The following is an 11,999-nucleotide window of genomic DNA, read 5'->3' as shown; positions in this document are numbered from 1 at the left end:
TTCTTTTTTACACATTTTAAGCTTATTAAAATCTGTGAAAATAAAAATTACAATTCACATTTTTAGATTCAATAATATTTATTACATTTTTTAAATTTGGAAAACATATTCAACTTGTGGATTTTTAAAATTCATGAATTTTTTCTAAAATTCTTTAATTTTTACGATTTCAAATATTTTTGAAATCCTTGAATATATTTTAATTAAATTAAAATTTCCAAATTTAAAACAGATAGCCAATTTATCTAAGCTATAATAGTGGGGCGAGCAAATAAAAGCTAAGCAAACGAGAGCTTCGTGGACCGGCCCATGTGGGCATTATAACAACAATTTCACGGTTTTATCGTGGAACAGGAACTCCAAAGATGCTTAAATGACTACCACTAACTGATAACGAGGTCAAAAAAGTGAAGACACCACAACCACGCAGCAAACAACTCGATTCTCCTCTCAAAACAAATACTATTTTCAACATCAACCTGACACGATATATGGATAAAAAGGCACCGCCAAAACATAATTTAAAGACAAGTCAACATAGAAAAAAATCCAAACAAAACAACCAATTTTAATAATCTTCTAGATATAAAAGAGTTCTCCAACGAGTGAAGAACGGAGCGGTGAAGCGCGCATTTGCCTCTAGTAAATCATCAAGGCACAGGGGAGTCATCTAAGGTGGTAAGCATAAAGGTGGAGTGACGCTATTAGTCAGTCACTCTCCCTTGAACGACTCGAGCGGAGGGGTATCCGAGCTCATCCACGTGTTCGTTGCATTGTAGGTCCTGAACCCTTTCACAGCGTCCGCGGCGGTGTAAGATTCTAGCTCGGCCATCTCCTCGGGGGTAAGCCTGAGGGCGAGCGCCGCGAGGTTGCTGTCGAAGTTGTCCATTTTAGTAGTCCCCGGGATCGGGCACACGTCCGGTCCCTAGTGGTGTACCCAGGCCAGAGTGAGCTGCGACGGCGTGCATCCTTTCCTCGTCACCATCTCGTTCACCCTCTCGAAGATCAACTGGTTGTGCTCCAGGTTGTCGGCTTGGAACCGAGGCAGATTCTGCACAGATGAAATGGGTTGAAACCAAATTTTGTATACTGTGTGATCATGAAATTCGGACTATGTATTCAAGATGAAAATGCATTACCTTGCGGATGTCGTGGTCTGACGATTATCTGCCGACTTTGCTCCTGAGCCGAAGAATCCCCTGCCAAGGGGGCTGTATGCCACTATGCCGATGCCAAGCTCCTTGTAGAACGAACCAACATATAAATATGTTGACAGTTGCAGAGTAAGAAGAGAACAATGTAACTATGCATTATGCCTGAATTGAAATGAAATGAAATGGTTTGGACCTGCAGGTAGGGATGATCTCATCTTCAGAGTCTGTGGTCCAGAGGGACCACTCAAGCTGCACCGCGGTGATGGGATGAACGGCGTGGGCTCTTCTAGACCAACTCCACCGTGCGATCCCATCCTATCCGCGCGCGTTCGTTTGGGACAAAACAAACGAATAATGTGGCCCAGCGCGCGGTCTCAAACAGACAAATATCCGGATTTCGTCCGTTTTTGATCCATCACCGACCCAAACTTGCGCTCGGTTTGGGGTGAAACAGACGCGCGCGGATGGCCTGGACGCACGCCCTTGTCCCCCCACGTGGCCCGTCTATCGGGGACACTAGCAGTCCCTCCGCTCCCAACGCTTCCACCCTCTCTCTCCCGCCCCGCCGCCGGCGCCGCCGCTATTCTCCGGCCGCCTCCTCACCGCGCAGCCCCCGGCCGTCCCTACCAAACCACATCTCGACATGGCCACCACCACGCCCGCGCTTTGGCCGTAGTTTTGGCCGTCGATCAGAGGTTTGGCCGTCGCCGTCTTTGTCGGTCGCAGAGCGAAGACGACCGCCGGCGACGTACCACGGCGGCCTCGGCAACTTCCGACGAGAGCTCCAGAGCGGTCAGTAGCCGGCCGGCAACCACCCCTGCTGCGCCGAAGTGATCATCGCGGCCTCTTCACCACCATGACCGCAAGGTGTTCGGCATTTTGCCCACAAAGGTATGGACAATGGAGACGAGTTTTTCTTCCTGTAAGTGCATCCAGTGCCACCCCTAGTTGGTTTTGGAGTATTGACGACAAACCTAGTTGAGGGGCCAATGTGTTTGTGAGAATTGTAGGATAACACAGGTAGAAGTCCCTCATTGATTCGGTTTTCGTATCAGAGATGACCCCTAAAAATGTATGAAGACATTGAAGTCAAAGGTGGTAAGTGAAGACATTCACCTTGAAGACTATGACAAGAGAAGACATCGCATGAAGACTAGGGAGCGCGAAGACTTAGATCTTTCGTAGTTCTTTTTCTTCTTTGTTGAGAGGAACCACCGTACTGTTAAGTGGGGTCCAAGAAAACCAGTCAGAATGACTGAAGTGATGCTTAACCAAAATCCTATGTCTTCGAGTGAAGACTATGAGAGCGAATCTTGTTCAGAGTTGGACAAGTCAGCTTTGCTTGTAGCCCAAGTAAAGTTGCCGTGTATGTGTTTGAAATCTGACCGTTGGAACACGTGTCAGTTCCTTAGTGACCCAGGGTCATTTCGGACAAATCAGGTCGGGTTGCCTAGTGGCTATAAATAGCCCACCCCCTACAACCATAAACGGTTGGCTGCTCAGAGTTAAAGTACGGCTTTTGTCGTTTGAGAGCAACCCACCTCGAAGCCTTTGAGAGAGAATTCTTTGAGAGGATAAAGCCCTAACCACCCAGAGCCAAAGAGTGTTAGGCATCACTTAAGTCTTCTTGTCTGTGTGATCTGAAGACTTATTGCACTTGAGGACTGTGAATCCTCCAGCCGGTTAGGCGTCGCGTTCTGAGCATCCAAGAGTCATTGTGGATCGTCGGTGAACGAAGTCTGTGAAGGTTTGGAAGTTTACCTTGAAGACTTACCAGAGTGATTGGGCGAGGTTTGTGTGACCTTAGCTCAAGGGGAATACGAAGAGGACTAAGTGTTCTGAGCTGCGTGCTCAGGACTAAGTGTCCGGGACTAAGTATCCTCAGGCTTAAATACCTATCCGCCCTAACCAGACGTACAACTGTCACAGCAGTTGGAACTGGTCTACCAAATCTTTGTCTCCGTCACGCACACTGGTTCTATCCTTCTCATCTCTTTATTTACAATTGGCTCTTGTAAAGTCAGTGCCTATTTGCTTTATCTATTTGTCTTCACCGTGTACCTGATCCTTACTGCCTAGCTACTATTAGTCATTATGGTTTCACTTCATTGAATGCTTGACTATTGTCTGTCTAGTGTAGTCTATCTTCTGCTGCATGGAAATAGGTTCATTTCTATCATTTGTCTTCGAAACTTCCATGTTTTGAAGACTTTCATAAAAATCGCCTATTCACCCCCGCTCTAGTCGATATAACACACTTTCACTTCCATCACTTCCTTTGTTCATAGGATGATTCATCGTCGGATGATGAAGATCTTGTGGTGGCTGCACTGGTCGTTCACGACCACATTCAACGGCAGCTTCCTCGGTACAGGGGGTCAGTCCCTGGCCGTGCTCCCAACCTGAACCGCAACAGGGAGAGAGGCCACGCCCTGCTCTATGCCGATTACTTTGCCAACACCCCGTTCTTCAAGCCGGATAAATCCCGTTGCCGTTTTCGAATGTCAAGGCATGTGTTCAATCATATTCGAGAGGGAGTGGTTGCTCATGACCCATACTTCGAGTGCAAGACGGATGCCCTTGGCAAATTTGGATTCTCCTCTTACCAGAAATGCACCACGGCCATCTGCATGCTTGCATATGAAATTCCAGGCGATCTGGTGGATGAGTATGTGCGTATGAGTGAGACAACATATCTGATGTCAACGTACAAGTTTTGCCAGGCTGTGATCGAGGTGTTTGGCCCAGAGTACTTGAGGCCGCCAACTGCCGCTGATACCGAGAGATTGTTGACGACCAATGCAGTTAGAGGCTTTCCAGGCATGCTTGGCAACATAGATTGTATGCATGGGAGTGGAAGAACTGTTCATTTGCTTGGCAGGGCCAGTACAAGGGGCATGTCAACGGGTGCACTGTCATATTAGAAGCGGTGGCATCACAGGATCTTTGGACATGGCATTCTTTTTTCGGCATGGCAGGTTCTCACAATGATATCAACGTGCTGCAGCGTTCTCCAGTCTTCGCGAGGCTTGCAGAAGGCCACTCCCCACCTGTCAACTTTGAGATCAACGGCCACCAGTACAATAAGGGATACTATCTAGCAGATGACATATATCCTCAGTGGTCAACTTTTGTTAAAACAATCTCGAAACCTCAAGGTGAGAAGAGAAAGAGATTTGCCCAAATGCAAGAGAGTGTTAGAAAGGATGTGGAACGTGCTTTTGGTGTGCTTCAATCCCGGGGGGGTATCATTCGAAACCCTGCACTGTCATGGGATGAAAGAAAGCTTTGGAAAGTGATGACTGCTTGTGTGATTATGCACAACATGATCGTCGAGGACGAGCATGATGAGAGTATTTTCGACCAATGATTTGATTATCAAGGTGAAAATATTGAGCCCCTGCATCAAGACCCGGCCACATTTGAACAATTTGCTCAATTCCATCGTGAGATATGTGATTGGCACACTCATTTGAATCTTCAAAATGACTTGGTTGAACACGTATGGGATCACATTGGCAATCAATAGATGTATTGGTCCATTTTATGTTCAGTTAAGACAATTTAGATTTGGTTGTAAAACTATTATAATTTTCAGACAAATATTTGGGTTGTAAAATTAGTTTTAATGAAAATATGGGCATTTTTGACCTGGCGGATAGGATGGGGCAAAGGGAATGAGCCGCGCGTTGGGCGCACGGCCACCGCATCCTAGGACACGCTTGAACACGACCTCATCGTTCTATTCAAATGGACAGAATCCGGATAAAACAGACGTCCATTTGAGATCGCACGGTGGAATTGGCCTTATGATGGAAGCGGAGGCCTCCGACAAGCCCACGTACTTTTATCTTCCCCTCCTCCACCTGCTTCTTCAGCTCCCCCATCTAGTGGCAAAACAAACAGCTGGTCAGCTGTGAAAATAGAAGATACGGTTCGCGAGTGACTGAACTTTTCTTTGCTGTGATGATCGAGGACATCTGCCTGGATCCTGGAACAAGGCTGACCGTGATCTCGATGGGCAGACGGGTGTCGATGCGGTGCTGGTAGTAGAGATCGATGCAGTCGACTCCAAGGCGCCGCAGGCTGGCCTCGCACGCCTGCCGGACGTACGCCGGCGAGCCGCAGAACTCTCACCCCGGCGGCGCCTCGGTGAACTTGACCCCGAACTTGGTGGCCACCTGCACTCCCACCCCACCGGTCGCCGTCGCCAATAACCCTCCCTGCACTCCTCTCTATTTGCATCACAAGGCTCACTTTCATAACCATCGCCTTCCCTATTTCCTTGGAATTAAAACACTGCCTTGCCTGAAATATTTACTGCACATGAGAACAAGCACATGTCTAAAATTTGATGAGAGCAGAAATGTAAAAAGGGCACCCGCAAGAAAAAATGTAAAAAGGGATCAGGCTGCTAGTGCTACCAGCGGCTCCGTGGTTGATTAAACTTACCATGTCTTTGGTCACATTCAGTAGACTAAAGCGGAAAAAGAATCTCTGTTGATGCGTGATGCAAGCACTTCCGTCAACACACAGACAGGAGGCCGAAAGAAAACAAAAATCATTTTAAAGCGGTCTCGCCAGCGCTGCGAAGGGGCAAATTTTCATGTTTTGACCATTTTCTGAAACTTATTCAAGATTTGGCCCTAGTTTAAAAAAAATTCAATATCTAACCCTTTTATTACCGCCAGAGTCCATGAAGATAGGGTCTAACAGCTTACCGTCAGGGACTTTGACGGTAGGAAACATCGCTACCGCCAACCGGGCTGGCGGTAGCCTGCACAACCCTATCGCCAAGGTGCTTGGCGGTAAGCACAAGCACGCACTATATTCAATATTTAGGAGGTTTTTGGCGATAGGGCATGCAACCCTACGGCCAGGGACCTTGGCGGTAGGCTGTTATACCCTACCGCCATGGCGGTAGCAAAAGAGTCAGATCTTAATTTTTTTTCAAATTAGAGTCAAATCTTGAATAGATCGCATAAAAGGGTCCAAACATAAAATTTAGCCCCGCATAGGTCACACAGGACGATCATCACCCGTGAGCAGCTAGCTAGTTCATCATGGCCAAGCGGACGGTGCCTCGGATGAAGCTGGGCTCGCAGGGGCTGGAGGTCTCCGCGCAGGGCCTCGGCTGCATGGGCATGTCCGGCAACTACGGCCCCGCGAAGCCAGACGACGACATGCTCGCGCTCCTCCGCCACGCCGTCGCCGCCGGCGTCACTCTCCTGGACACCTCCGACGCCTACGGGCCCTTCACCAACGAGCTCCTTCTCGGCAGAGGATGGTTAGCCTTGTGATTTCTTTTTTGGATTTAAGTTTGATTCCATCACAACCTGACACATGATATGGGTTTTTTAAAGAATTATCTCTGGTCTCTACATCAAAATAATGTATACAACCATATTATCAAAGTGGCCATCAAGTAAGTAGTTTGATATAAGTTCACAAATCAAGCTTAAATAAAATAAAAATTGCCACAACCGGTAAAATAAGGACAAGATGACTAAACACCTATTCTATTATTGGACGGCCATTTAAACCGGTTGTAAGTATCATGTGGTACCGTCTCCCAACAGTTGCACTCATATGCCACATGCTACTTCCGAGTAAATTTTGTGATGTTTGTCGGTTAAAAATTATGTCATTCCAACAATACCGTATAGTTCAAAGTAATATACACACTCCGACTCGAATATGCGTCGCTATTAAACTCTACTCCATTTAACCATGTCCCAAATAAAGTGACAATGCTATTAGGAGGACTGGCATTAAAAGAGATATGTACTGTACGCCACAGTAACTTGGCTAGTGGGCATTTGAGGAAAAAAGATGTTGGATGAATTCATCTTTATCACAGAAACAACACCATTTACTATCCTCCCAACTACGCTTTGTCAAGTTGTCCTTAGTCAAGATCACTTCCTTAATTTCTCTTTGATTCGAAGGATTTTCATAGGTATTTTGAACGGATTCAGGAATCTTTCATATGCTAGTCGTTTATTTCAAAGGACTGGATTTTGTAGAAATTTTTTCTAAAGTTTTCGTTGTACTACATTTCATAAGAATTTTAGCATCCACTCAAACCCCTTGAAAAAAGAATTTTTTTTTGTTTTTTCTATGATGCAATCAAACAAATCAGAATTATGTAATATTCAAATGTGTATGACACTGCAATCCTATGTTTTTTAGCAGACTCATCGTAATGGACCAATTGCCATAATAACTACCGATATGACGATTATGTCAAACAGAATAACAGTCTACCAGAGTCGCCATACCTATCAAAATTGCCATAATTTATGAAGCGTCCTCCATATCTGGCCTCCCCGCCTCCATATTTGATGCATCGAAGCCAACTTTAAAGTGCACTTCATATGACAGTTGTTTGTGTTGTGAAGGAAACATCACATGCCCCCCTCCCCCACCTCACATGGGGATGGCAGAGAGATTGTGGCAAAATATGTCATGTTGTCGACTAAGTCCTACGATATGGAGGCAGCCAATATGGAGGCTCTGAGTATGCGCATCATCTTGGTAGCCTCCAAAATGCATATGGAGCTCGCTCCACAAGGCTGCCAACATGTCGGATCTGCTACATTTGCTCCGAGGATAGTAGGGATACTAGCTTTTATTGATCATGAGAAGTTAAAAAAGTACTAGTACACCATATCAAAATAACAACAAACAAAACAACAGAAAATAAGAGAAAAAACGAGGATGCAACGCCAAATGGTAGATACAAGGCACAAAAGCAAGCTACTACATGAAAGTATCGACCATCAGCACTCCAGAACACGACTACCTCGATCAAGGCTACCTCAACATCCATATTAATAGCTACGTCTACAATAACTCATCGGCAACAACTCCAGTCAACATCGTCTGTGTTGTCACTAGCGTCCATGCCACTCCTGCTGTGACTGCGGGAGGGAAGGAAAGACAAGGAAGGCACAGAAGGGGACGTAGTCACTACCCTAGGCGCCGACCCATCAGAAATGCAATTGATGATGGCGCAGCGGAGAAGACGACATAAGCGCAATACTTCAAATTTTGTCGTAATCATTAGCTTCACTCCCGCTATGACTGAGGGGGAATGTTAGAATACAAACACATTGGAGATTACGAACTAGAGATAAATTAAAATATTGTAGATATAAAACATCTTCTTGTACCACAAGTCTCTAGGCTTCTTACCCTTCAAGTTTGTACTTCTATATATGTCCCATATGACGATGAGATCAATACAATACAAATAATCAATGTTCAAATATTTTCTACATGTTTTACCCTGTGTTTTTTTAGCACACTGTTTTACCCTCTGCTTTTGTTGATGGGCACCACAACGGTTGTATAATCACCAACAATGCATTCTTTCCTCTTCTTTTGGGAGACTAACCAACCATCCAGCGCTCTTATACTTTTGTAGTGCAATTGTGGTCCCAATGCTTGTAAACTACTTCTTCTGTCCCATAATATAAGAGTATTTTTGACACTACAGTAGTGAAAAAAATGCTCTTACATTATGGGATGGAGGGAATAATCCAAACATTATTCATGATCATTTTCATCAAAACTTTTTTTTTTGAATTTTCATCGAGGGAAGTTTTCCCCACCTGAATTTTCATATATCGGGGCCAAAATGCCCAAGTAAGACAACATGCATAGGTACATTTTTACAAGGAGAGTAGGGGAGAGGGAAGAGTTTGGGGGGGGGGGGGGGGGTGGGGGGCAAGGCAACCATCAGGTGGCCCAAGGACCAACCAGGCAGCCTAGCCACGCATCTGATGCATGTTTAAGGGCAGCAGGCAAGCGAACACGCCAAAGCACGACATCTTCCCTATACAACTGTAGCAGCCGAGGTAGCGATGGGGGCAAGCCCTGAAAGACCACCACGTCACAGTGCTTCCAAAGTTGCCAACGGCGAGGGACGACACATCAGTGGTGTTGCTGGAGGAGTCAAAGGTTAATGGGTTCGTGTGAGGGCAGGGGGGGGGGGTGCTGGTGGGCTGCCGGTTAGAATCTGGTGTGGTCTAGAGGGAAGCCGGGGAGGCGGGGACGGCTGTAGGGCGGCGGAGGCAAATGCTCTGCCATGTTGGGGTTACAAGGCGGTGCTCGCCTGCCAAGGGGGAAGGAGCGGGCGGTTGGGCGGGTGTCAGGGACGGTTCTAAGAAGAAGATGAACAATGTATCTAGTAGAGATGTTGTTGTGGCGGTTGCTTTATAATCTAAAGCGAGGAGAAACCCTTTTTCATAAAAGGGGTGGGGAGGATGATGGCCAGCAGGAGTTGGATTGAACGAAATCGATGGAAAGCACACACAAAAAAAGAGCAACTGTTGAGTAGGTGGTCCTTTTAAAATTATGCCATTGAAATTTTAATCCAGATACAATCTCCACATTCAGTGACAAAAGAGGCGGATGTTGTTGTAACTTGTAGCTACGGTATTTTAATCATCTGCTCGCAACCAAGTCAGAAAAATTGACGCCTGTATGGATGGTCTGCTGACGGAAGGGCTTGCGCGAGGGGAGGCAGCAGCACGTGGCGCCTCAGAAATAATTCAACTACATTTCAAGTGTATAAGTTAAGACAGACGCATCTCCACAGTCAAGCATGATTGAAGGAAACCAACAAAAGGCCTTTAAAAATCCATCGACGCACTACAAGGACGGCATCTGCTGATCGCCCAGGCATCACGGATGACACTCTCCTCGAAGCAGCACGTATACTCCAGTTCGTATTACATGGTCACTATATAAACAGTTGATATGCCTCCGATACATTCATCAAGCCAGTACCCAGCAAATCACAAACAGCTAAAACGATCTCAGCCTTCACGCACACACACACATCCATCGTTCTAGGCTAGCTAGTTGGAGATGGCCGGAGGAGATGACCTCAAGCTGCTCGGCGCATGGCCAAGCCCGTTTGTTACCAGGGTGAAGCTGGCGCTCGCCTTCAAGGGCGTGAGCTACGAGGACGTGGAGGAGAACCTGTACAACAAGAGCGAGCTTCTCCTCAAGTCCAACCCGGTGCACAAGAAGATACCCGTGCTCATCCACAACGGCGCCCCGGTCTGCGAGTCCATGATCATTGTGCAGTACATCGACGGCGTGTTCACCGGCACCGGCCCGTCGCTTCTGCCCGTGGACCCCTACGAACGCGCCGTTGCTCGCTTCTGGGTGGCCTACGTTGACGACAAGGTTTAAATTATCCTCAATTGGTTGAACTAGTGGCATCCGTTCCTTCCATTTACAGTAGATATATTATTATTAAGGCATCCAACGAGCATCTTTGACCGTTATCTTTCTCTGTGTTTCAGCTGGTAGCCCCATGGAGGCAGTGGTTGAAGGGCAAGACAGAGGAGAAATCCGAGGGAAAGAAGCAGGCGTTCGCGGCGGTGGAGGTCCTGGAAGGGGCCCTGAGGGAGTGCTCCAAGGGAGGGGGCTTCTTCGGCGGGGACGGCGTCGGGCTCGTCGACGTTGCGCTGGGAGGCGTGCTGTCGTGGATGAAGGTAACCGAGGTGCTGTCCGGTGACAAGATCTTCGACGCTGCCAAGACCCCGCTCCTGGCCGCGTGGGTGGAGCACTTCAGCGGGCTCGACGCGGCCAAGGCAGCCCTGCCGGACGTGGGCAGGCTGCTTGAGTTCGCCAAGGCACGAGAGGTTGCCGCTGCAGCGTCTAACTGAGCGAGCACACATCCAAAATAATTAAAATTTGTTATTTTTAAATGTTGTTTGTTCGGTTGCTTGATGTAGTAGTGTACCAGTAACTCATGTTGTCCATTTATTCAGTATTGATTATGTCCTTGAGTTTTTAATATTTTACTTTTGTGTGGAGTTCCCAAAATTTATAATGCGTGCATGTATTAGTTGAGGTTCTCTTTCTGTTTCAAGAGTGTGCTCAACAGTTTTTTTAAACTGCCAGCAAAATGCTTACAAATTGAAATTTATGGTAATTTTGGTCTGAATTTATATATATTCATTCATTGTAGTGATATTTGAGCTAGACCAAGTAAAGGAAAAATAGTCAATATTTCTTGGCACCTTTGCTTTGGAAATGCAGATATATTTGTGCGACCGTTTGTTGATCAATCATGCATTCATGCTGTTGTAGTTCGTAAGATGTTTCAAAAGAGGCATGCAAAAACAGTCAAATTAGCCTCAATCTAGAAAAAAATTGTTTTCTTGAAAGACTTCTCAATCGAGGTAATTTGGTCAGCCACCTCAAAAGATAAAATAAAAATAGCACCAACACCTCCAACTTTTGGCAAGCCCCCAAACCTCTCAATGCAGAGTGGAAAACAAGTCGCGGGACTTAAATTTTGTAGCAGTCGAAAGTCCAGGAAAATAAATTTTGGTGTAATTTACCAAAGAGATCGAAATGCCTCTCAACCATACATCAATGATCAGATAACAGACATACTGGAAACAATCCATCACATTACTGCCTAGCATGATTGTGGTAGGTCGGTGGAAAATTTCCAATCTCTTAGAGCAACCCAACGCGGCGACCCATTTGGTCCAGCCGCATCCGTTTGTGCCCGCGCGGACAAAAAACGATGCCCAAGCAAGGCACCCATTCCCATTTTCTGTTCGTTTTGTGTGCGTTCGGATTCATTATGTCGGAAATTTGGATCTGAAACAGACACAAACCGGACGTTTTTTGCGTCCTCCTCGTCCGAATGTCCGTTGCATCTTGAGTAAGCCAAAGGCTATGGGCCAGATTGGGAACGGTTTGATCCTTCCCTTCGGAGGTTTTAGTAACAATGGTTTTTGGTGGGTCGGCAATGGTTTGATCAAAATACCCATATTGTCCTATCCCCATGATCTGGGAGCGAGCTTGGAC

The 11,999-nt window shown here is 46.4% G+C and overlaps 1 protein-coding gene and 1 pseudogene across 1 annotated transcript; one reads left to right on the top strand and one right to left on the bottom strand.

Annotated features, from left to right (window-relative positions):
- Window positions 1-120: 120 nt before the first annotated feature.
- Window positions 121-6,070, bottom strand: LOC125516638 (putative aldo-keto reductase 3; annotated as a pseudogene).
- A 3,785-nt stretch (window positions 6,071-9,855) lies between these two features.
- LOC125514513 (putative glutathione S-transferase GSTU6) lies at window positions 9,856-11,139 on the top strand. The gene is made up of 2 exons (XM_048679852.2): window positions 9,856-10,355; window positions 10,475-11,139. Exons 1-2 carry the CDS (start codon window positions 10,032-10,034, stop codon window positions 10,838-10,840), a joined length of 690 nt encoding a protein of 229 aa, XP_048535809.1. The 5' UTR covers window positions 9,856-10,031; the 3' UTR covers window positions 10,841-11,139.
- Window positions 11,140-11,999: the final 860 nt, after the last annotated feature.

Source organism: Triticum urartu, chromosome 6A (genome assembly GCF_056163025.1).
Source record: "Triticum urartu cultivar PI428250 chromosome 6A, HENAU_Tu73, whole genome shotgun sequence".
Lineage (NCBI taxonomy): Eukaryota > Viridiplantae > Streptophyta > Magnoliopsida > Poales > Poaceae > Triticum > Triticum urartu.
The sequence above is the reverse complement of the archived record's forward strand: the minus strand, read 5'-3'. Positions and strand labels throughout refer to the sequence as shown.